General features: G+C 44.4%; 1 protein-coding gene and 1 non-coding gene across 6 annotated transcripts; both read right to left on the reverse strand.

Moving 5' to 3' along the window:
- Positions 1-102: 102 nt before the first annotated feature.
- Positions 103-24802, reverse strand: SNX5 (sorting nexin 5). Of its 5 annotated transcripts, none has more exons than XM_043882995.1 (14): positions 24575-24802; positions 24246-24323; positions 13704-13808; positions 12642-12752; positions 11660-11781; positions 10382-10505; positions 9447-9542; positions 8177-8282; positions 8018-8093; positions 7057-7096; positions 6876-6962; positions 4861-5020; positions 1952-2037; positions 103-837 (listed from the first exon to the last, which is right to left on the reverse strand). In XM_043882995.1, the coding sequence occupies exons 2-14, from the start codon at positions 24294-24296 to the stop codon at positions 787-789; spliced, it is 1215 nt and encodes a 404-aa protein (XP_043738930.1). In that variant the 5' UTR covers positions 24297-24323; positions 24575-24802; the 3' UTR covers positions 103-786. The 5 variants fall into 5 exon arrangements, 4 of the variants coding, with proteins under 4 accessions (XP_043738930.1, XP_043738928.1, XP_043738931.1 ...); XM_043882993.1 differs by having other exon boundaries at positions 24246-24327; positions 24575-24712; XM_043882996.1 differs by lacking the exon at positions 24246-24323 and having other exon boundaries at positions 24575-24702.
- LOC122682327 lies at positions 18242-18477 on the reverse strand. The gene has a single exon (XR_006337342.1). It is a non-coding gene; the product is annotated as a small nucleolar RNA SNORD17 (small nucleolar RNA).
- Positions 24803-24819: the final 17 nt, after the last annotated feature.

Here is a 24819-nt window from a genome sequence, read left to right on the forward strand (position 1 = left end):
AGAGAGGCCAAGACAGCGCCAGGCGCTATCCCACCACCCCAAAGCTGGGCTGCAGCCTCAGCGCACTGGGCCTGTTTCCCCCCAGAATCACTCCAGACAGGACAGCATGGATTATTTTATTGGATGCTTTATAAAAAGTCCAAGCACACACATACTGCACCCCCACCAGGAAGGGAGGGGTTCACATTACTTGTTCTTATACCCTCAAGATAAGCCTCTCCCCACAAATATTTGTATCCCAACTATAAAAATGGAGTTGCAAAGGGTATATATAAAGATATGATATTTTTCTTGCTCTTGTTATAGTACAAACAACTGAAGGTGACTACTGATCCGTGAGAGTAAGAAAGGGGAAAATCACTTGACAAAGGGATGGAATGTCTGTTACCTTAACAAGTAGCTGACTCATCTGCTATTAACAGGCACCTACCCTAAATTACAGCGACCCGGGCACATGAAAGTTGAGACAACATGTGTGGGGCCCCTGCTGATTACACTTGCTCCAGAAGGCACGTGATTCCGCACCCTTTCTTCGTCACTACAAATTAGAGGAGAACCCAGTACTTAAGATTCTACCCACTGAGGTATTAACTGCCATCAGGATTAGTTATGTCCAAGGAGCATGCAATAGAAATATTTTTAAACCAACATGGTTAAGTGTTAAGATCTTTAGAAATCAAAATACGTATTCACATAATTTTAAACTGAAGTCAAGATAAATCAAATCTTCTGTGGTAATGATTTGAGTGCAAGTGATGCTGGCTTTCTTCACATTCAGTCCTTCACTCAGTTGTTCTTGAACAGGTCGATGCAGCTTTGCAGGAGCGACACGTTGTTCTGGAAAAAGGAATCCAGTGAATGCTCCGGGCCTCCCACCTCCAAGTCACCTGAGCTCAGGCCTCACACCCAGACATCTGGGCTGGTGCTTGTTTTTCACGCAGTGACACCTGAGTCACAAGACCCCTCGCCCCGGTCACTGCCCTCAGTCAGCACCACCACACCAGGTCTGCTCCCACGGCAGCCACGCCAATCCCACTGATGTGGCTGAACCTGCACGCGATATGAGAGGTCAAAGGCCTTGGGAAGACTGGATAAAAAGTTGCTAAAAACAGTTGTGGGTGAGATTATAAATGATAAATATTCACATAGGACTTGGCGGGATATGTTTTACAAAGTTCTCGCTTTAAAGGAATTCACATTAACAGAATACTCAGAACATTATGTATAAATGACACACAAACGATACTTCAGAACTCCAATTTAGAAGGTCAGATATGGTAGGACTTAAAGAACCAAGTGAGGAAACATCTCTGTTGTGGTCAAAATAAAGGAATTCAAAACACACACAAATTGTCCAGACTCCCTGCTTGAACCAGTGCGGATGAGTAGTGATACTGACCCAACCGCCCTGGACTAGACAGCACCCGAGGGGGTCAGGATCAGCTGCACCCAGGAACTGCCCAAAGAGCTTTGGGCGTGGGCAGAAAAACCCTGAAGCACTGAGAACCATTGCTCTCCATCTCTTCTGGGCTAAATTATCCTACACACATTACATCTATAAGGACGTTTTCCCTCCTTTTTAAACCAAAAAGGAATTAGTATCAGAAATCTGAAGTTAGCAAATTGGCAAACTTGAGCTTTCAATTGCTATAATGGCTGCTAACAAATTACTAGGACAAGCCCTCCACAGCATGGCCCACAGGGCGTCAGGAGGGAAGCAGGGTAACTGCCACCAAGATTGCTCTTCTCACAAAGCAGCTTTTCATCAAGACTACATTTCAGATTTTTGGTTTGCAGTGGAAAAAAATATTCCATCAAGTGGTTCCCATCCACCCACAGGGGATTAAGACCACAAAGCCAGCCCCAACTGCATGACATACTGGAATAGTGAATTGCAAAGTTAATTTGAAAAACACCCTCCAAAGCTGACTTGTGTAAAGATAAGACTTACCCTGGCATGCTTTATTTCCAGTTCAGACATTTCAATTAGATTCTTCCTAAACGCTGCCACTCTCTTCCGTTTGAAATTGATTAGCTCTACAAAACAAAGTTTACCAAGAAAAACTGAGCAATTTCCATCTTTAACTTCCATACCTCATTTTCACAAACAAAATGACCTCTAGAGCTCTGGTTCCCACTACACCTCACCTTTCACTTCTCTCTGCCATCGGGACACACACCTGACATGGAAACCGCTCCTGAACACCTGGGGTCCCCTGAGCTGAGCTGCTTGGCCTTTCCCCTCCAAGACTGCAGGCTTGCAGCAAGGATCTTTTTATGGGTTATTTTAAACTTCCTTTGATCAAATTCCCCTCAGCCTCAGCGGGTGCTGAGGGTCTGAGAAGCAAACTCACCCTCTCGAACCTTACCTACACAGCATTGAGTAGAAAAGAAACGTCATGTTAAGAGCCAAGTAAAAACTCAAACATATACTGACATTAATGACAGTTCAGATATTATCAGGCTGGTCGTGTGGGATGTCATAATAAGCTCTCCTCCTCCCCTCCAGGACCACCCATCCGTCTCCCAGGACGCCTGCCCGCGGTGCTGTGCTTGTTCAACAGCTCCCATCTAGTCAGCCACGACTTGAGAGCCTCACCCTGGGGCCGTGAGGCCAAGAGCCACTCATCTCGGCATCCGACAGCACACTGCAGTTTTACAGGCAGCACACCCAGGCTTATCAAATGCCACGGGCACAACCCTTCCGCAACCAAGTTCGGGCTAAATTGGCACTATTTTAAGAAAAACACCAAAATTATCAAAGCCACTAACTCTGGTCTATATAATTACCTGAGATTTCAATGTGGTAGCTTTGAAGTCTTTTTCCTTATACATTTAAATTAGCTATTTTTTTTTTAAAGCTAGAATTTTACTTTAAGTATAGGGCAGTGAGGAAGAGGTGCCTCTCTAAAAGAATCCCAAGGGCAGCCACATGGGCGTGTCCACAGGCCATGAGCAGAGATTCTGCACAGAGGAGCCCAGTCCCTCTCCGAGGGAGGGCCCCATAGTCCTGGCCAGACTCAGCTAAAAAAAGGAGAACCCTCCAGATCCACCAAGACTTCAGGATCACAGAAGAGGGAAACGTTCTGAGATAACAGTCTTATGATGATATGCATTTCACACGGAAACCTAGAGTTTTGAAGGGGGAGGGTGTCTTGAGGATGAATCAAGTACAGAATCCACTATAATGCACATTCACATTCTGTAAGACCACAGTCTTCAACTTTTGCTCTGGTATGTTCCACGGCCCCTAAAAGCTTCATGGCAGTTGAGATCCCCTATGGAAAAGACTACCTACTACACTCATGTTTAACGGAAATGGTATGCCATCTCCCAATAAAGTTATAAAACTATATTTTATCTTCTCATTTTTGGCATGTGGAATCTAAGTTTCCTGATCAGGGACTGAACCTGTGCCCCCTGCATTAGAAGTGTGGCGTCTTAACCACTGATCACCAGGGAAGTCCTAAATTATTTTAAAAAGCCCATTATCCTGGAATGGTAGAGGGCAAGAAAGAACCCTGGAGATGGACCAGAATTGAGTCACTATCATGGATTCATGATCCCTAAGGAGTAGGTGTGTATGCACACACCCTGACACTTCCTCACTGTCAGTGGAAGGGTCTAGGAGCAGAAGCACCCCAGAAGCAATGGGCACAGAGAGTACTCAATATGGGCTCCTGGAAGAAATGGTGATTTTCAGGGCTGGAGTAGGAGAAGTCTAAGACTAAAACAGAGTATCTAAACACTCAAAAATATGGGGTGTCGTAGGACACACCAGCTTAAAGCCATGCCATGGGCTCACTCCAGACACTATAAACACCAAAATAACTTAATACACTGAAAAAATTTTAAACTTCTGGAAAATAGGAATCCAGAATTCTAGTAAAAATGATTTTAAAAAAGGGAGAGAAGGGAAATCTTGTGTTAATAAAGGATAGGTAGCACTGAAAGCTGACCTGGAAAAGGAGGGCTGGAGTGGAGGAGAGACAACTGCCTTTGGCTACATCCAGGGAGGAAGGGCGATGCCTGGTCTCACACTGTCTCCTACAGTCTGTTCATCAGCGGCTCATAGAAAAAAGAAGTCAAGTACACAGTGGACAAACCCCTGACTGTGTCATCAAAACACACAGATATGAGGGGAAGATGGACACAACATATCCTCAAATGTGATGCCCTCAAAAGGCCACAATTACACAGCATCCAGGATCCAATCGCGAGGAGATAGACCAAACAAAAGTGAGGGACATCTATTAATATTTGCAAAAAGAAATCGGTCTTCCAAAAGACAAATGTGTTTAAAAAAAAAAAAGAAAGAAACTAAACCTGAGATGTGTTCCTTCCAGATTAAGGGAGATTTTAGAGCGAAAACTAAATACAACCCTCATTGGTAACTGTATTGTAGAAACATAGCCAAGTTTTTACAGATAAAACAACTAAGAAGGATATAACTTAATCTTAAGCAGTTTAAAAAAAAAAAAAAAAACACCCAGATGTGTTTATAAAATTACACCAGCAGAAACACATGAACGTGTGCAGGTGACAGAGGACATGTGGGCATCCTCTGCACCATTTGGACAACTTCTCTCTGTAAACTTTTTAAATTGTTTCCCAATAAAAAGTGAAAGTAGGGACTTTCCTGGAGATCCAGTGGGTTAAGAATCGGCACTGCAATGGTGGGAGTATGAGTCTGATCCCTGGTCAGGGAACAAGGATCCCATGTGCCAAGAAGCAACGAAGCTAGCCAGCGTACCACAACTAGAGTCCATCACAGCAACAAAATTATCTCACATCCTGCAATGATGATCTGATAGAGCAAATAAAAATATTTTTCAAAAAGAAAGAAGCGGCCTCACTCACCTTCTTTTGCAGATTCAGAGAGCTGTTCAAACTTCTGGCAGCATTCCTGCTGGTGTGCCTCGGCCAGTTTGACATCTTTGCTCTTTAACCGGGCCTTATCCAGAGCTTTGTTTGAATTCTCATAGTCGATGAGGGCTTTGGTGCGTCGGTATAAGAGATCCTAGAAGGAAAATCGACAGATATGATACATGGTACTTATACCTATACTGAAAAATCTCTAGAACAGAACAGGAAGACCATCTGAAGTCTAAGAACCAGACAAGTACCTTGGTTTACTGCCTGAAAGGTCAGACAGCAGCCACCTCATGTAGTCCCACTCCTTAAGATCTCAATATGCATCAAGAGAAGGAACCAAACAGTGATGACCACAGGGTTATTTCCCAAAAGAAAACATGTCAAAAGACTAATCACTTATAATAAAACTAAACTATGGGGGAAAGAATTTCTACTTCCTGATGACCTTTTCCCATTAGCTTAATATTTTATGCTGCCTAATTTAGTATATTTCATATAAAAATCATTATCAACAACCTCAGATATGCAGATAATAATACCACTCTAATGGCAGAACTAGAGTCTCTTGATGAGAGTGAAAGAAAGGGGAAAAGTTAGCTTAAAACTCATTAAAAAATCATGGCATCCGGTTCCCAGCACTTCATGGCAAACAGATGGGGAAAAAGTGGAAACACTGACAAATTTTGTTTTCTTGGGCTCCAAAATCAATACAGACACAAAAGTAAAACATATTTGCTCTGTGGAAGAAAAGCTATGATGAACTTAGCATATTAAAAAACAGAGACACCACTTTGCCATGATTTTTCCAGCAGTCATGTATAGATTTGAGAGTTGGACCATAAAGACGGCTGAGAGACAAAGAATTGATACTAACTGTGGCGCTGGAGAAGACTCTTGAGAGTCCCATGGACAGCAAGGAGATCAAACCAGTCAATTCTAAAGGAAATCAACCCTGAATATTCACTGGGAGGACTGATGCTGAAGCTCCAATACGTTAGCCACCTGATGTGAACAACCAACTCAATGGAAAAGACCCCGATGCTGGGAAAGACTGGGGACAGGAGAAGGTGGCAACAGGATAAGATGGTTGGATGGCATCACCGACTCAATGGACATGAGTTTGAGCAACAGACAAATTTGAGATAGTGAAGGACAGGGAAACCTGGTGTGCTGCAGTTCATGGGGTTGCAAAGAGTTGGACATGACTTAGTGAATGAAAGACAATGACATAAAAATAATTTAAACATGTCGTCAGGACAGTGTAGACAGTGAAGAATGTGTTCCATTTCAAATGTTACTCTGCTTACACTTCATCTTGCTTTTGGTTAAGCAATGCTTCATGACTCAAAGGATGCAGTAACAACTACAGTTCAATAAAAGATAACAAACCCCAGATAACTGCCTCAGAAAGAGCCCCTTAGGTGTATGTCCACTTATGTCCCCATCCAGCAGCGTATAACTCCCCAAACTCTTATTGGCACCAGCCCTCCTGCTTCAGGCCTCTGAAGAACACACACTAAGGACTTGGTATCAGACCTAAGAAGGCACGTCACTGAGAAGATCTCAATTGAAGATGGACCTGGGGGACACACGCACCCTCAGAACAGAATGTAGGAACTGAGAGACTAACTTCCACAAATACCTGATGCACAGAAGACCCAGCCTGACCTCCCCTTCCGAGCATTGAGCGCCCAGCCAATGAGCTTCTGCTCAGGACCAGCGCCCTCATGCCAATGACATGCTTTCCCAGACTCTTTGTCTTTGCACTCCTTGCCCCAAAATACAGCCCATTCCAGACCTTCAATGAAATCTCCTGTGGCTTCCCATGCGGCATACAATTCCTCTGCTCTTCCTGAATAAACAGGTGCTTGCCTCAGTTTACTTCTTTATTTAGGGTGATATAACTTACATGAATGATGCTAACAAATACCCATCTCCCTTCATTTCTAACCCAGAGAACACACTTGCACCACCAGGCCTGGTTCAGGAGAAGCCCTCACCTTGGCAGCCTCTATGTTGAGCATGTAGTAGCGCAGGAGCTCCGTCAGCTTCAGGTCTTCATCTGAGGAGACTCGACTCTCCACTTTCTGTTAAAAAAAAAAAAAAAGGGCCACCATCATGTAAGCAGAAATCTACAGATTATAAAATATATACTATGAAGACCAACATAAAAATCCTTACCCTAAGTTTTTCAAACAGCTCAGCCACCTTCAACAGGTACCTGCAAATATACATGATTCTGACTTAAGGTCTTAAATATACTACCACCCACTAGACCAAGCCTAGTAGAACAGTCATTCCATGGTAACAGCTGGGTGTTGGCTCTAGAACCCAGCCACACCCTTCATGGACCCTAGAATCCACAGATGCTCAAGCCCCTGATATATATAATACATGCACACCCTCTTATATATGTTAAATCATCTCTAGATTACTTCCTGTGCATGATAAAATGTAAAGGGATGCAAACAGTTTTAAGCACAATGTAAATGCTATGCAAATAATAGCTGATGTGCAGCAAATTCAAGTTTCGCTTTTTGGAACTTTCTAAAAAATGTTTTTCTATCTTCAGTTTCTTCTAGTTTGCAGATGCAGATGGATATGGAGGGGGTCAACTGTACCATCTCATACCAGAAATAACCTGAATGGAGACGCTAAAAAACCTCACTCAGTGACAACTCCAAATCAAACTAATCAAACCACCTGGTAGAGTTCAGTGATAGAAATCTGCCTGCCAACACAGGAGACAATCCCTGGTCTGGGAGGATTTCACATGCTGTGAACTACTGAGGCTGCATGCCTAGAGCTCTGAGCTCCACAACAAAAAGTCCATGCACCATAATGAGAATAGCCCCAGAGCAGTCAAAACTTAACAACAACAACAAACACACGACACAGACACAGCAATCAAGTCCTTGACCACAGCTACCACACTTGGTACAGAAGTGTCCTGAATTCCCTATAGATGGCTTAGAAGTACTCCTGTTTGGAGGGTGTATAAAACGCATGCTGGAGACCATCCACCCTCGATGAGCTTGTACTCAAGACAGAACTGAACTATGCAGCCCTTATTCATTATATTCTTAATTGCACAAGTTTTCAATTACGGGATGAGAGAAAATGTCTCCCAAGGAAAACTTACTTCTTGATGACTGTAGGCTCCTCTAAAGCCAGGCTATGCAAGCAGGCTGCGGTGTGGATATAATCGTCTGCGACACCTGTGGGAACAAGGACAGTCCTTTCATGTGAACAGAGCTGGCACTTAAGCAGAGGTAGGGGGCTAGTGGGTGAGTGCACTTACTTTTATGAGATCTGGTCATCCTGTCAGCCTTTGCACAGGAATCCTTGATCCTGTTGTAATAGTTGATGAGGAAAGTCTTCTCTTGCTCAAAAAAGTCATCTACCTCCTAAAAGGGAAGGAAAAAAAGTTTCAAACAAACAAAACTTCTACATATGAATATGTATTTTATATTTTAAAAATAAGCTTGAAAATAATTGGGAAAAAAACAAACAAAGAAATAAGCTCGGGCATAAGAAATTTAACCTCTAAGGACCAGGGAAATTTAAATAATTTTTTAAATTAACATTTCACATCAGGGATTAGTGAAAAGTGAAAGGCTGGCAAGAAACATCAAGAGAACCATTTTGAAGAGCCATTTAGCACAGCCCAGTAAAGCTTGCTGACCTCCAGCAGCAATTCCAAAATTCCAAAGTGGTGGTCTGGCCAGGTGGGTTGCTACCTTGTCTCAGATACCTGCATTTCTGAAACATGGCCTGGGACGCAATACTGGCATCTGGGGGGCACTGACCAGGGATGCCGAATGCCCCCACTTCACACCTTCACCGCCACCCGGAGACAGCCCGAGAGCTTCCAAACTTCTGACAAGGCCTGCATTACCCACATCCTAGTCTCCTTACTCAAGACCACAAGTGGCAAACTCAGACACCAGACAGTAACTGGGGAGCAAAGAAATAAACCACACCTAGGATGCTACTGAGAAACTTGGGACATCTATTTATGTTCCAGAACAGCACAGTCCAACAGAAATAAAGTGAGCCAAACGTGCCACTTAGAACTTTCTACTTAGTAGCCACAGTATAAAAAGAAACAGGTAAAATTACTTCTCATGTTTTATGTTTTCTTCACTACCAAAGGCCTACAAATCCAGTGTGTAGACAAAATATGCCCTTAATTACACCAGGGCACCGCACTGGTCAGGTGCTCAACTCCACACAAGGCTGGGGCTACCGGGACAGTGCAGCTGTGGAGAACAGCACCAAAGACTGGTCACATGGTTTATTTTTTTACGAATAACTGAGTATCATTTCCTTACAGAAAAGGAGACAACGAAAACTGAAGAGTGAGGCTCTCATCCCTTCTCCTGGGAAAGAACAGATCTTTTGGGAAAATGAGCGAAAGTTCAGTAAGTTGATAAAAATAACCAAAACTTGAAAATACTTCCATTTTTGAGAAGCTAATACCATTTGTTTCACAAATATCTATTCTGAAGAAAGAAAAGGTCACCTATTCACACAGAGAGAATTTTCTTAAACAGCTAAAGACCACTTACCTTAACTCCTGAAAAAAGAACTTCATCAGCACTTTTCACCACACTTTTAAAAAAGCCACCAAACATCTCTTTGGTATTTTTCCGCCTGACACTTAGCTGAAAAGAAATTCAAAATAGTTAATGGTACATATATTTTCCATCAAGTTCTGAACACACCCCAAGTAACTGTTCACTAGTATAAGCACACCCAAGACACCTTTAACCCCATCGTAACCACATTTAAAATATCAGACAAAACAACTAAACCTGAGGACAGGTGATTAATTCTATGACTCAGGAAGTATTTAGAAAAACCATCTATGTATCAAGTCTTGTGTGTGTGTGCTCAGTCACGTCTGACTTTTTTCGACCCCATGGACTCTAGCCCACCAGCTTCGCCTGTCCATGGAATTTTCCAAGCAAGATACTTAAGTGGGCTACCATCCTTTACTCTGGGGGATCTTCCTGGCCCAGGGATTGAACCAGAGTCTCTTGCAAATTCTATGACTCAGGAGATATTTTGAAAAACTATCTAGGCATCAAGTCTTAGTGTCCTTAAATTCTGGGTAGAATTGTTGTTATGCTATTATTCACTGGTTAGAAGACTATGAGGAAATGTGTAAGTCAGTGCCTGCCTCATATATAAGAAAAAGAATGTATTCTTTTAAGGCAACCATATGTCTCCTTTCAATGAAAAAAATGAATGTGGATCAACTTTCAAATAATCCCAAAACTAACTGAGGGGGAAAAGGGTCAAAATCTTTGCATGCAACGTTTTATATACACTGGACTTACTGCCCTGTGGGAGGCAGTGAGCATGTGGCGGGGGGGTGGGGGCTAAGAAAGGTTTCCATTGCATTGATAAGAAATCCAACTTTGAAAGTCAATTTTTCAGAAAATATGTATTTTTTTGTACACTGCAATTAGATTGTGGAAATGAAATTAAAATGACTTACATCTTGATCATATTCCAAAAAAACATGGAAGTTGCGATCTTTACTGAGAACAGGGTGAGAAGAGAGCCGTTGAAGAAAGACTTCGTGTGAAGACACAGTCTTCTTGAAGACAGCAAGGTACTCACTGCAATACAAGGCACAAGGCTCAGCTCAGCTCACCTCCAAGTACCACTCCCGGGACACCACTGTGCTGTCCTAGAGCTACACACAATACCTGAACTGGACCCAAGCAGCCTGGTATAATTCAGTATCCAGTTAGGTAATGAGGCAGCTCTCATTTTGGAATTTGTGAAATAGCCATGGAAGGGGAAGTGACATAACCAGAGTTGATGGACACATCTGTGAAGCCCAAACCCACGTGCAATTACAGCACACAACAATGGCTTCTTCAAAACCATGACAGGCCCTTAATTTTGCAGCCATGTACACAGCGAGGAGTCTAACAAAGCTGGGAACTATCAGAAATTACAAAGTGGCTTTATCTCAACCTACACACTCCATGCTCAACAGCAAGAAACCACGTCTGCAAGTGTGGTGCTCTGTCCTCAGAGCTGCCCAGGCAGGCCTGGCAGGAGTGTAAGCCCGGGCCTAGCTCACCTGGGTCTGTGGCAGCATATTGGCAAGAACTGCTGAAATGGACCCCGATGAATAGGGGAAGGGCAAGAGGAAGGAGCAGGAGGATAGTTCGTGCAAACCTTCAACTATGCATAAAGAATCCATTTTTGTTTGAAAGAATTACAATCAGATTAAAGTAAGCTTCTTGCAGACCTGGACTTCTTTCAAGCCATCAATGTAGCCATTGTTAGAATGGTTCCTTATTAACAGCACTTGCTACAATCTAGTTTCAACTGTATTTTCAGTAAACAAATGTTAGGGAAGAAAGCTTTTTGTACATTACAGGCAAAGGTTTAGTTCTTCACTTTGCCAGACCAACATTCCCTAACTAGCATGGTTTACAAAGAGAAAAATTAGTCTGTCCAGTATCACCAGGTGGTTCAGTTGCTAAGTCGTGTCCGACTCTTGCAACCCCATGGACTGTAGCCTGCCAGGCCTCCTCTGTCCATGGGATTCTCCAGGCAAGAATACTGGTGTGGGTTGCCATTTCCTTCTCCAAGTATCACCAGGGAATCATCTAAAGACCAGGCCTCCACACCCCCATGCAACTCATTGACAGTAGCCATGCAATTCATTAACTGCTACACTTGAAAAACTTAATCTGTCAGATTCTCATCATTTTTCTCCTCAGAAGACAGGGCCCCATCGAGGAAAGCCACTTACGCTTCTAGCTCCTGCTTCATCTTGGCAAACTCTTCTTTGGTCATCGACCCTTCACCCTCTCCCAGCTTCTGCATCTTCTCTCGAGGGCCATCGAAGTCGGGCTTGGTGGGCGCTGGCGGGATCTGCGGGCAACGCACTGACTTCCTGAGCACCCTCCCGGCCCACCCCCACCCTCACCCTCAGGAGGCGGGGGAGGGGGCGCTCTGAAAGTCAACTGTGCTTTCCCTCACCCTCGTTCCTTTTGGCAATTTAAAAGAGAAGGGTCCTTCCTATAACTGGGCACTCACTTTGACATCTGTTCGGTTAATAACTGAACAATTTATAAGGCAAACTGTATATTCTGCTGCAACTATCTAATTTATATATTACAACCAATGCTAAAATGAAACCAATGAAGTATTAACCTCTGGTATTAACCAGGTATTAACCTCTGGACTTACAAGGAATTTTTTTATTCCAGGACAAAAGATTCTAATTTTGCATGAACATTCTTAAACATAAGCTTCAGTACTGATTTTGTTTTAACTATTTGGACAGATTCTTGGCCTGGCAGATCAAGCCACATTTCTCTGTCCTTTAAAATCAGCTAAGTGTCTTTCTGTAGCCAGGCATCAACTCTCCGCAGCTGAGCACAAAGACAACTGCCTTCTCAGCAGACTACACACACCAACCACCACCACCACCAGGAATCAATTCAACTTGATGGCTGAAAGGAAACGCCACACCCAAAAAGGAGACAAGACGTTACACCACGGAGCTGCTTGCCCTCTTAGATTGTGGACTGTAAGACTGTGCTTCTAACACTGTTTTCACTTACTTTAGACTTTACCAGTAACAGCGAACATATACGCTAGTTGACAGATGAACTCAGACTATTTTCACAACCCATTATACAATGTGGGTAAATCTCTCAAAACAAAATGAATAGCAAGGTATTAGAAACTGGCTTTGATAATTATCTGATTATTCAAAATGCACTTACAATAAGCCCAGCGTAGTCTGTAGTTTCAATAAGAGTGTCATGTAGCCACACAAAGTCTTCATGTTGCCTTGTAACAGAAAACTCTGGGCTCTGAAACGTGGGCAGTGTGGTCTGTAAAGAAAAGACAAAGTGACAGTTAACTACCATTTTCTGAAAAAGTGGTTTGGGTTTCATGCAGTGCACAGTGGGAAAAATGCACAACAAATCATCCGGTTTTTAAGAGATCTAATAAAGAACAAAGTGGCAATACATGACCTCCCTACCACTAGCAAAGTCAGAGATAAGATTCAATGTGTTCTTCAAGGAATTCTAGTCACACAGCTCCACCTTTCAGGGCGACTCAGATGGGAGGCACCCGCCAAGAGCTCTCACTCCAAACATCCTGTCTCAGACTGTGTCTCCACCACTTACTTTATCTAGACCTGTACCTCAGTCCCTCACCTGTAAGATGGCCATCAGAAAACATCACAATGGAAATCATGTCCAGAAAATCAGGTCCATGCAACCCCTTTAAAATAGTGCCTGGCATAAGACAAGCACTGAGTACACTTAACTAGCATGGAAGGAGAAAGGCGGCTAAAAATGTTCCTGAAAGGGCTCTGGGAAGTTAAACTTCCTGTAGTTTTCAGACTGGCATAGTGCTTTTGTCAAATTAGAAACCTGGAGGAGAATTAACACATGGTAAATCAGTTACACTTGAAAATAAAATTTTTAAAACTTGGAGAAAAAGTCTTAAATCTTAATAGGTTGGGTGATGGCCAAGAACTGAGCAAAGATGGGAAAAGCAAGCACTTGCCACACATGCAAATTAGAAACAAAGGTGGAGCTGCGCAGGACTGGTGAGCTTCCCAGGCAGAACACAAGCCACACTCACACCAGCAGCGGGGCCCAAGGCTGCCCCACAGAGCAGAGGGCTGTAACAGGAGCAGGTATGCGATCAGAGTGAGTGAGGAGGGCCCTCACTCAGGAGTGCAACCCTTCAGTAGCACTTCAGCTCACACCCACTGTAGCAGAGATGTAATCTGGCACTGTTTTCATTACTGAAGTCATTCTGTCACTTACCTTGGTGTGCACTGTAAATTTGACTTTATCTCTCTCACTGAGTGCATCAGGTATGTCAATCTGAAGCGAGGGATCAACATTCAGGTCCACTGACACAGATCTCAGCTGAAATACATTTTTTAGCTATTAGTCGCAAGTCCACTTTAGTCCTAAAAAGCATCCATCCAAAAATGGGGAGCTAGTAATAACTTTTAGCAATCTATCCATGACCATTTAGAACAAAGTCAGTTGAGGTATCTATTTGCAACTGTGGGGACAACTGCTCTTAAGTGCACAGGTGGGTCCAGTGAATTCCTATAACCTAAACAAAGCAACTATATGATTCTAATATCATGTATATTACATACTTTGTGTGAAAAATACATTTAACCAAATACTTAAAGAACTGTACTAAGAAGGCTTCAAACAGATAAAAATGAAATCATGAACTTCCTACATATGTGCCCAAATTACAAAAACAGTCAAGAGGTGTTCAAAGTTAGAGGCTGGGATAACCTAGAGACAGAAGGTACAAAGAACAGTCATGTGGTATGAGGTCTTGGATGGAGAGAAAAATCCACTCCAGAGTGGACCTATGTATATTCAGGGACTGTCTCAAGGAGATGAGAGATCTAGAACAGGAGATGAACTGTAAAAACCAACAAAGGCATAAACTATCAGAATTCCACTGTGATTCCATATAAATAAAGCAGAAGGGTGAGCACTACCACGGAAACAAAAATAACTGATTTTTGTGAGCTGGAAATTCAAGAGGAAAATAACACTCAACTCCAGTTTTGCCAGTTTTAAAAGAATTCTTTAAAGAAGTGGATTACTGGGGGAAAAAGTGGCTAAATGGTTTCCCTTAAAAGAAAAAAAAAAAGAAATTCCTACTGAATCTAAAATATGGTAAATTCTTTCATTCTTAAGAAAGATAGGCTGACAGTGGATCTGAAGGCCTGTCAGATGAGAAATTGCATGGATTAAGCATCTCACCCCTCCCCAGGCCCACAACTGTAAGCTAGAGCTGAAGTGAGGCTGCCGGGACACTCAGTTACTGAACACAGAAAGATGGAGATGCCAAGTGGAGACTGGACCTAAGAAGATGAGGGAACAGGGAATCCCAAGTATTTCCCTCTGAATTCTTTTCTTCAAAATAAAACCACCAAAGACAGAAAAATTGGTTCCACCGGGTATAAAAAGATTAAATAGATTTTTTAAAAAACGCATGGGATTACTTCTTACTTCTTTGTAGTATCTCAGGAAGAGTCAGTACGTCCCGTTTTTCTTCAGCACTGTGACTGAGAAAAAAATTTTGACTGCAATAGCCAGAATTAGCCCTATAACAGCTTTCCTAGCTAGAATTAAGCCTCATGTTCTTGCCACCAGAACTTCATTTTAACATCAGGTATTTTTGAGACTACAACATACTTAACAGTTCCTGCCATGTCAACCTAAACACATATTTCAAATAAATTCTTGATGATGCCTATGAAATATTTGCTTGTTTGGCTTAATTTTCACATGTCCATTTATGAAATCTCTGCAAACAAAGATAAAGCTTCTAGGTCAGGGATACTTCACTTCAGAGCTGTGACTCTGGCTCTTGATACATTTCTGATAAAACCTCCCTCCTGATAATTCATGACTGGGCAAATACAGCATTCAGAAAGACCTCACAACACACACACAACTCACAACAGTCTGACTGCAGAGAGTATTGGCCACCCACCTGATCTTCCGTTTCTATGTGTCAGAATCAGTACATGAATAAAGCTGGTCTGGTTAACGGTGGAAAGAAAGGTGGGGCAGACCGAGGGCCAGGACTAAGGAGCATTTCCCTGAGCTCAGCAACAAGAGCCATGTTTCCTGAAACTCTGCTGCCTGAGAGGTCACAAATCCTGGCTTCCTCTCAATTTCTGAACATGCTGACAACTCCATCTAAGTGCCAAGCCCCATAAGCCAGCAAGCACCACTGCACTGCCTCTGGAATTAGGGCTGGAGCACCCAGGAGGATGAACATGGGCTCATCACAGCAGGAGCCAAAGCTGCAATGGGCTTCACAGGTGGACGCTGAGGTCGGCCCTGTTCCCACACCTCCAACCACACAGGTAACCCCAGACTTTTCACTGCTTTCCTGTCTTCCTTTCTGGCCAGCAAAAGGTATTTCATTTTTTAGTGTAAGATAGTGTGATAAGGACACAAAAGAATTAACAAAACCCACCCGCGCTTGGAAAGACTGCACCCTAACAAGACATCATCAAGCACCTAGCTTCTTCACCAGCTGTCACCACCCCAGGAAGGGAGTCTGAACAATCTCACCCCAAACATGATATAACACCCTTCTCCCACAAATAAAACAATCAACAATTAAAAAAAAAAAAAAAAAAACCAGATTAACACGAGAAGTTTGCATTTGGGCCTTAAGGAATTGCCTGAAAAGATGAGGTGCAAAATTCTGAGTAGGCAAACCCTCACCAACTCAAAAACGGCCCCTATTCACAAGTCATTAACAAACTTCCTTGTACTGTAGCTCTCCAGACAAGGAAGAGATAAATCACAAAGAAGTAAAAAGTTGCGAAATGTTTCAAGCTTCTAAGTCAGCACTGTATCCTCAGTCGGGAAGTATCCAGTGTGATTAAAAGCTCAGCACTCCTTTTTCTGCTCTGACAGTCCCATGCCACAGTCCCTGCTAAATACATAACAGGGTGGAGGGCACAGGAGCGGGTGGCAGGCCTCCACACAAAGCCCCTACTCACCACCCGTCCCCTGGTTTCAGCAAGCATCCCCGGGCTGCCTCAGCCCTGTAGGCAGCCGTGTGAAGGGGGGCTTCAGAACCATTAGGCCTGTTAATTTTCTCATTCCCTTAGGCCACTTGTGAGAACCAAATTTATCACATATTTACTCTATGTGGAAGGCAAGTTTAAAAAGACTTTCTTTTGCAGATTTTTACAGAAACCACTGCATCACATACCAAGTTTTAGGTGGAATTTCAGGCCCCAGAATACTTATCACATTAACCTTTACAGTAAGGACCACAGTGATCAGGGAACAGAACAGGGAGTAAACAAGCATTTCTTCATTTGGAAAACAAAACTTTCACTGTTTTAAGAAATCTGGGGGGCCTCCCTGGTGGTCCAGTGGTACCAGTTGGTGCTTCCACTATGGGGTGTGCAGACGTGCTCCTTAGTCAGGGAATCAAGATCTCATATGCCTCGCAACCCCCCAGAAAGGGAATATGAATGCTTGATAAGAGAACTTGAAAAGGAGAAAAAGTAAAACCAAACCCCCATGCACTCCCTCACCTGTTCATCAGCGCTGGGGCACCTGACACTGGCCAAAGGATGGTCTGTAGAGTTCTGAGCTGCTAAGGACACTTAGGGGTCCAGATCTCGCACTGGACTCACTTTGGTACAAGGCTAAGTTAACACCATCTGCAAAACCCCCTCTTCAAAAGGTGAAGCGGTTCAGAGATGGTAAAGAGTACCTCTATGGCTGGACAACACACAAAGCTAGATTCAGAAATTCAGAACTTTCGGTGAAGATATAAGTATAATAAATGTTACCACTGGCTACAGACTCGTTTACAATACTGCCATATGGCCAAATGACAAGCCACAATAGGAAGAAACCATATTCATGGTGACTCTCATCTGCTAGAATGGGGTCTAGCTGAACATTACTTAAATCTAACCAGTTTTGTATACATGCAAGAAATTGAATATGCCAGCCCCGGTATTTCCAGCTTAACATGAATGTTACATGGAAACTGCCACAGGCAGAGGAAAAGCCTGCCTTTCACATTTAAGTGCCTCTCCCTTCTCTAGTTCCAGAGCAGAAAACACCCAGCCAGCACGGGCTACACCAGGTTCTTCCCATCAAACTGATGCTCTCCAAAGGATGTTCTTTTGCTATCCCCCTTCACCTGACTGCCTAACATACCCAAGACCCCTACCGGGGACAGGACCAAAACCACAGATAACCCATGGTTTGTAAGCAGCATGGAACCATTATTTCAGCTGGAAAGGGAGGGATGCCATGCCCAGTCCAATACACTTCAGTAAGGAAATCCAAAAACGCTCTGTTGCAGAAAATCCAAATTACTGGATTTGCAGCAGTTTCTGAAAGCAGATTAACATGATGCATACTTATGAAACCTACATTACTCTGCTACTGTTTCACCTCACAGGAAGGAAGTGTTCTGTAAGAAATTCTAGTATCGTATCTTTCTCTGAATTTTTCTTTATGGTTCAAGTTCTTCTGCCCTGAAGCTAACAGAAACCTGTCTGTGTTCTATGCCAGCTTACCCCTGGAGCACCGGCACATGGAAAAACTGAACTGTGAGCAACACAAGAGCTCTGCCCTTCCAGGTAGCACTGTATCTGTGGTTTATTTCCTCCCTCCACTACTGCCTCTCCCCTCCCTGTAATTCCAGCCCTGCCAATATTGTACCTCAGTCTTCAAGGAACACAGAACCAAAGACTTCGAGATCTGTCTGCTCACAAACATAACAGCTATGGAAAGTCACTAATGAAAAACTAGGTAAAGAGCTGCAGCAAGTGATCAGATTTCCACCACTCATCTTGGCGAGATGAGCCCACAGGGACCCATCCCTGCTGACACCAGCCATTCTTACCAGTAGTCCACCAACACACAAGCCGTCCACAGTAGAACACAGCAGACTGCAGGGCATTTGGCAACCACGTAACCCAGAGTTCCTAGAACAGGAACCCAGGCTTGGAAGAAGGTCAGCGCAGCGCACTCAGCGAATGGATAAACTGAATCATCATTTCACAAGGCTGCAAGCCCATGAGCTAGTCAGATGCCAACATGGAACCAAGAAGAGATTAAGATGAATCACTGGCTAAAATGAAATTCATTGAGAAATCCACCTAATTACAAGATATCTGGATTATTTTCAAGAGTTCACAAGGTGAAAGGTTGAACTACAAGATCTATAAACATCGCCTAGCACAGAAATTCCATTGAGAATCAACATACCACTGCTACAGACGATGTGGCTGCCACACACGCGCATATACACACACAAACAGAGACTAGTTTCTTCCTTTTACAGCTAAGTGCTTCATCTACTGCTTCCCAGATAGCTCAACTGGTAAAGTATCGCCTGCAATGCAGGAGACCCGGGTTCGAGTCCTGAGTTGGGAAGATCTGCTGGAAAAGGGATAGGCTACCCACTCCAGTATTCTGGCCTGGAGAACGACATGGACTGTATAGTCCATGGGGTCACAAAGAGTCTGACACAACTGAATGACCTTCACTTCACCTACTATTTGATCTCATGAAGTCTCCCTACCAAAAGTTCCCACTCTATCAAGTCCACAACTCTTTACTACAAAGCAGTCTTACTTTATGTTCAACCTAAGATCAAAGAGAAAAGTTTGAGAAAAAAAATTTACCTTTACCACCAACAAAGATTACTCAGCAACATGGACAGAGCTGCCTGAGCTTAGGATTGTGTCTTCTGAGTTTGAGACACAAAAGGCAACAGAGAGAAGAGAAGGCTGCCCGTTCCTGGTGGGATTCTTGTGTTTAGTAAAGGTACCACACTTCCCAGATCTTTCAGATACTAAGTATTTTAACCTCATTTTATCACTCACCAGCTACCTGGCACCCCCCACCACAACATGCAAGCTTTTTATGTCCTGCTCTTGAGGATAGGGCTGGCAAAATTTGCATTTGTGCCCCATATCACAGGCACTAAATAACTAGACCCAAGGGCTTGTGGAGCTACCCCTCAGAAACAAGTAAACCATAAACTCTTCTGACAGAAAACACGTACCACAGATTAACATAAGCAACTATTGAGAAAAGTAGTTTTCTCTCCAGAGCAGGTATCAGTGTCTGAACAATGTACACCAAATGTGTAAAAAGAGGGGAAGTCAAGCCAAGGACCCAACATCTGTACTGAAGGTCAGTTGCTCTTGCACTTTCACTCTTACCTATGTAATTATGTTTTGCCTTTGAGGTACGAGACAGTTGAGAAATTCCACTTTCCCCTTTTAGAGGGGGGAAATCTCTTCTTAAGAGTTACTCGGTGGGGACTTCCCTAATGGTCCAGTGACTGAGACTGCCCTACCCAGTGCGGGGGTGGGGGCGTCTGTGCGCGTGGCAGGTTCCATCCCTGGTCAGGCAACTGGGCAGCTAAAATACACAAGTAATCTTTTTTTTTTTTTTAAAGGAGCAACTCAATGGCTAATCAGAAAACATACAGGTGTTGGGGGTGAAGTATCCTTTTCGGGGTGGGGGTAGAAGGAGCAAGTTTCTCACAGTCATGTGAAGATACTTCTCAATTTAGACCCATAAAAAACAAATCTGCTATTCATGCAAGACAAGATGCCCCACCATCCCTTCCCTCTATAAAGCTGGGTTCACTGAAATGTTGTTTCCGTAAATACTACCTAACTTCACTGCATGTGCCTTTCACCACTGGTCAATGGTACTGCTGACCTACAGAACTATATCCTAATTTCCTCAAGCAATCAGGACAACAGAGAGCAACATATTTAAAAAGCACGCTTTTAAACCATGTTCTACCCTGCAGCACAGTCTCACTCAACTTCAGTTCTGCCCCACACCACTTTGGCATCAGAGCCTCGTTTCCACTGTCCGAAGTGGCCGGTGAACTCCAACACGGTAAGCGCAGCAGCCTTTGTAACCCTCCACTACCTGGAACCCTTTACCATCTTTCGATCAGGTTCCTCAATACTGGGTGAAGGCTAATTCTATCAATGTCAAAGAGAGTCAACAATGCTTATGTTTTATGCTGTTTTTTTAGAATTTATCAAACACATGAAAAAAACTAGAAACAAACTGGCACACTAAAGATTAGCCTCTAACATAATCTGACCTACCCCATCATACCATCTTAGAAAGTCTAAACTGGGGATTCTCAACCAAGAGACATTTGACAATGTCTGCATTTATTTTTGACAGCCACTAAGGAAGCCCAAAATGTCTGTCAGTAGTGCTCAGATTAAGAAACACTGGTTCAAGCTGAAGCTCTACATTATTAGATCTTAGTCTCTTACTAGGTCTCATACCAAAGAACTTAAGATCTCAGAATCCAAAAAATTCCCTCATAATCTCCCTGGGCCATTTCTTCCCACAGCAGATCAAGTGGGCAGATCGTGATCTGTCACAGTAGTATTCACAAAAGATCTTAAGACACTCTGTGCAAGTTGCTGATCCAGAACTAAGGCGTGGGCAACTCTGAGAAGTCATACTTCTCGAATTTAAAGTCATGTCATAAACACAGTGGAAAACTTCAGCCCACAACAATCAGTTACTCTGGACTTTGAAGTATTGGTGAAAATTCAGGTTGTCCTTGTAACATAAGTTATAGGACACTCCATCTAGGCTGGTAGAGTGGTGTCCCTACAGACAACTTCCACATGTGTTTAGTTCAGTCGCTCAGTCGGGTCCGACTCTTTATGACCCCATGAATCGCAGCACGCCAGGCCTCCCTGTCCATCACCAACTCCCAGAGTTTACTCAAACTCATGTCCATCGAGTCGGTGATGCCATCCAGCCATCTCATCCTCTGTCGTCCCCTTCTCCTCCTGCCCCCAATCCCTCCCAGCATCAGGGTCTTTTCCAATGAGTCAACTCTTCGCATGAGGTGGCCAAAGGATTGCAGTTTCAGCTTCAGCATAGTCCTTCCAATGAACACCCAGGACTGATCTCCTTTAGGATGGACTGGTTGGATCTCCTTGCAGTCCTAGGGACTCTCAAGAGTCTTCAACACCACAGTTCAAGAGCATCAATTCTTAAGCGCTCAGCTTTCTTAACAGTCCAACTCTAACATCCATACATGACCACTGGAAAAACCATAGCCTTGACTAGACGGACCTTTGTTGGCAAAGTAATGTCTCTGCTTTTTAATATGCTATCTAGGTTGGTCATAAGGCAAACCAGAGCAGTAGCAGGTAAAACATTAATGACTGGCTCTGAAAAGGAAAACACCATCCAAAGCCCAGGTAACCAACTAGTGAAAAGTTAAGGTGAAAGTAACAAGGCTAGGCTGCAGTGGGGAGTGGGCTTACAAAGCTTCTGTGTACACTGGCACATTGACTTCAGTTCACTAACAAGAGTCAAAAAACACCCCTGGAGACAATCAGGACCCACACTCCATTTGCCACAGGTTGGCGAGACTCACAGGATCACAACAGACACACACTGAGTCTGTGGGTGGGAACCTTCTTTTTATTTTATTTTATTTTTTATTAGTTGGAGGCTAATTGCTTCACAATATGGGTGGGAACCTAAGTGTGATGTTTAAAGGACCTTGAGGTGAACAGGAGACCTGGAGAACATGCAAATGACTAGACACCTGAATAAATATCTTAGGGGAACAAGGCTCTGCCTAACCCAATTTTCCCCTCAAACCATTAAAATCTACAGGCACCTTAGGATGTTGATCCAGCCAGTATGTGTTGGGGGGGGGGGGGGGAGGGCGGCGCCGGTGCCTCAGTACTGCACTAATTCATCTTGGAGATGAACCTAATGGTAACAGAGTTTTAGTTAACTGTTTGTTTCAGGAGCTAGACTTGGCAAAACCTTACTTTTCTAAACTTTTTTTTATGGTCCCTAAAGGGCCGTAACACAATCTTTCCCATCAGTACAGGATTAGTTAAAAACCAAATTAATCATGCAACTGCTTTCTGGGGAAGGGGACAAACCAACACCGTCAGCTCAAAAGGATACCACTAAATGGAAGCACCAGGCTACTGGATACAGGCCAATTCTCCTGTTTTGCGAGCCAAAAGTTCAGTAGATGGATTAAAAATCCTCGAGATCAACTATGCTCCCTGTCTTATTAGTGGGGCCAACCTCGAAGAACCCCTATCCCTCATGGAAATCCCTAAGCAGACAATCCGAAAGTTTGAACTTCTAATATTTTCAGCAAAAAAGCAAAACTTTTCAGTTAACTAATAAAGCTGTATTACAGCAATATAACTGTCTGCCCAAGATCTGTCCTCCTGTTATTTCACTCTTGTCCCATTTGGAACTCCCTTTTCTGATGAACATTAAAAACCATCTTAATGTTGGTTTCTTTAAAACCTCAAGAGCTCAGTTGGTAAAGAATCTGCCTGCAACGCAGGGGACCTGGGTTCGATCCCTGGGTTGGGAAGAGCCCCTGGAGAATGTAAAGGCTATCCACTCCAGTACTCTGGCCTGGAGAATTCCGTGAACTATACTGTCCATGGGGTCAAAGAGTCCAACAAGCCTGAACTTTCACTTCAAAAAACCATTTTAATCCACATCACAGGACCAATATGAGAGATGAGGAAGAAAAATGAAGCTATGTGTTAAGAGTAACATTTAAGTTTCCTATTTCCTTACTTCTGCAATTAAAAGAAAATCGGGGAAATAATTCTATATAGTCCTTTCCTGTAGTCACTAAAACCAGAAGGAAGTAGCCTTCACAATCCTATCGTGCTGGAGGGTCAGAGGGTGGTAAAGGTACTTAAAACCAAGCAGGGCTATACAATACTAAGAAACAGAAAGGTCGAGTGAAGTTTTAAACAGCAGTGTAAAACTAATTCTGGGTCGAGAAAGGAGATGCAAGGTGGGGGATATCAAAATTTCTATGCGGCCATCTAAACTTCTAGAGAGAAAACTACCTTTGGAATCTTCCAGCAAAAGTCTTCTCAAGTTCCCACTTCCGGCTTTAGGGAGGAAAAAAAAAATTTCTTTCAACTTTGAAAGAAATAAAACCCCCCGCCAACGAAAACCCTCTCCTCACACTTTCAGTAACTAACCCAGCCAGCCGTACGGAGGTTCGCCACTTACTAGATGAAAAGGTCTCTCTCCAAAGACCTGTGGACCAAAAAACGTGCTTTGGTTTCTAAAGCGATGCCTTCCAGACCAAATCTGAGAGCACCTCGAGTTTCTAGATTACCATTTTTCAATTTTGTTAGAAAAACTTTTCTGTTGACGGTTCTGCACAAACCGCGGTGGCTCACACCAACCCCTGTATTCTCCAAACAACTTGCTTTGGAGACAGGACCAATAAAAGCGGAGACCCAATTCTATCTTTGATCGGCTACGGTGACACGCATTTATTGCACTGGTTACCTTTTAGATCTAAAGATTCGGGTGGCAGGGAAGGATAATTTAACATCCACACACGTCTAAAGGGCGAAAAGTTCAGCTATTTGAGAACCTCATAAAATGACACAAGTCCCGCAGCGGCGTACTGAGCGCTTAGTGAAGTTGCGGGGGGGGGGGGCGGGGGGGGGGACACGGGTCCGACTTCGGCCTGGGCGGAATCTCCCCAGAATTTCTGGAGGGGTGGGGGCGGTTCGGAGCTCCGTCGCACCATGCAAAGTGGGGCTCACGTGCGCCGCCGGGCTCCCCGTGGGAGAACTGTGTACCACAAAGGCGCAGCGTGCGCCCCCGGCCCGGGTCCCGCGGGAGCGCCCCGGACTACGCGGAGGGAGGGCAGCGGGGTCCCCTGGGGGCCCGGGGAAGGAGCGTGGGGCCCAGAGGGCCGGCGGGGCCTCCCGGCTCGGAGCCCGAGCGCGGCCAGGGCCTCACCTTGCTGCGGTCCTCCTCCTGCTGCTGCAACACCTCGGGAACCGCGGCCATGGCGACGCGGGTCTCGAGCGGAGCCGCCTGGCTGTGCGAGGAGAGAAGAGGCTGGGCCGCCGCCGCCGCCGGGGCGCCTCTCAGGGGAAGGGGCGGCCGCGGCCCCGCCTCCGCCAGCCTCCCTGCCCGACGGCTGCGGGAGGCCTCGAGATTCCGCCACCGTCCCAGCAGCCCCGGGAAAGGCGAGCGGCGCCCCCACGTGCTCCCCCAGGGCGGCCTCCCCCGTCCCCGCTGCCGTCCATCTTGGAGCCGGGCAAAGAAGCGACGCGGGGGCCTACCCTCGCTCCGGGCCACGCGGAAGCCGCCAACCGCAGGGCCGCCCTGGGGACGCGGAAGCCCAAACACTCTGATACCGAGGCGCGTCTCAAGAAAGGGCGCGCACGCCTGTGCCGGGGGAATTTATTACTCAGCCAGAGCCCAATATGGCGACAAGCTCTGACGTCAACGAGATATCGCGAGAAAGAAACGGCGCGATTTGGAGGCGCCCGCGCTCCCGCCGGAGGGAGGGTTTCCCCACTGAGCG

The sequence above is a fragment of the Cervus elaphus genome, chromosome 23 (genome assembly GCF_910594005.1).
Source record: "Cervus elaphus chromosome 23, mCerEla1.1, whole genome shotgun sequence".
Taxonomy (NCBI): Eukaryota; Metazoa; Chordata; class Mammalia; order Artiodactyla; family Cervidae; genus Cervus; species Cervus elaphus.

Excerpts from the sequence above, each read along its gene's own strand:
- SNX5 (XM_043882995.1), bottom strand. The coding sequence starts at position 24,296 with ATGGCCGCGGTTCCCGAGGTGTTGCAGCAGCAGGAGGAGGACCGCAGC. Across the intron at positions 8,283-9,446 it reads TTCTTTTTTCAGGAGTTAAG|GAGGTAGATGACTTTTTTGA; the intron begins GTAAGTGGTCTT and ends CTTCCCTTTTAG. Across the intron at positions 838-1,951 it reads TGGAAATAAAGCATGCCAGG|AACAACGTGTCGCTCCTGCA; the intron begins GTAAGTCTTATC and ends TCCTTTTTCCAG.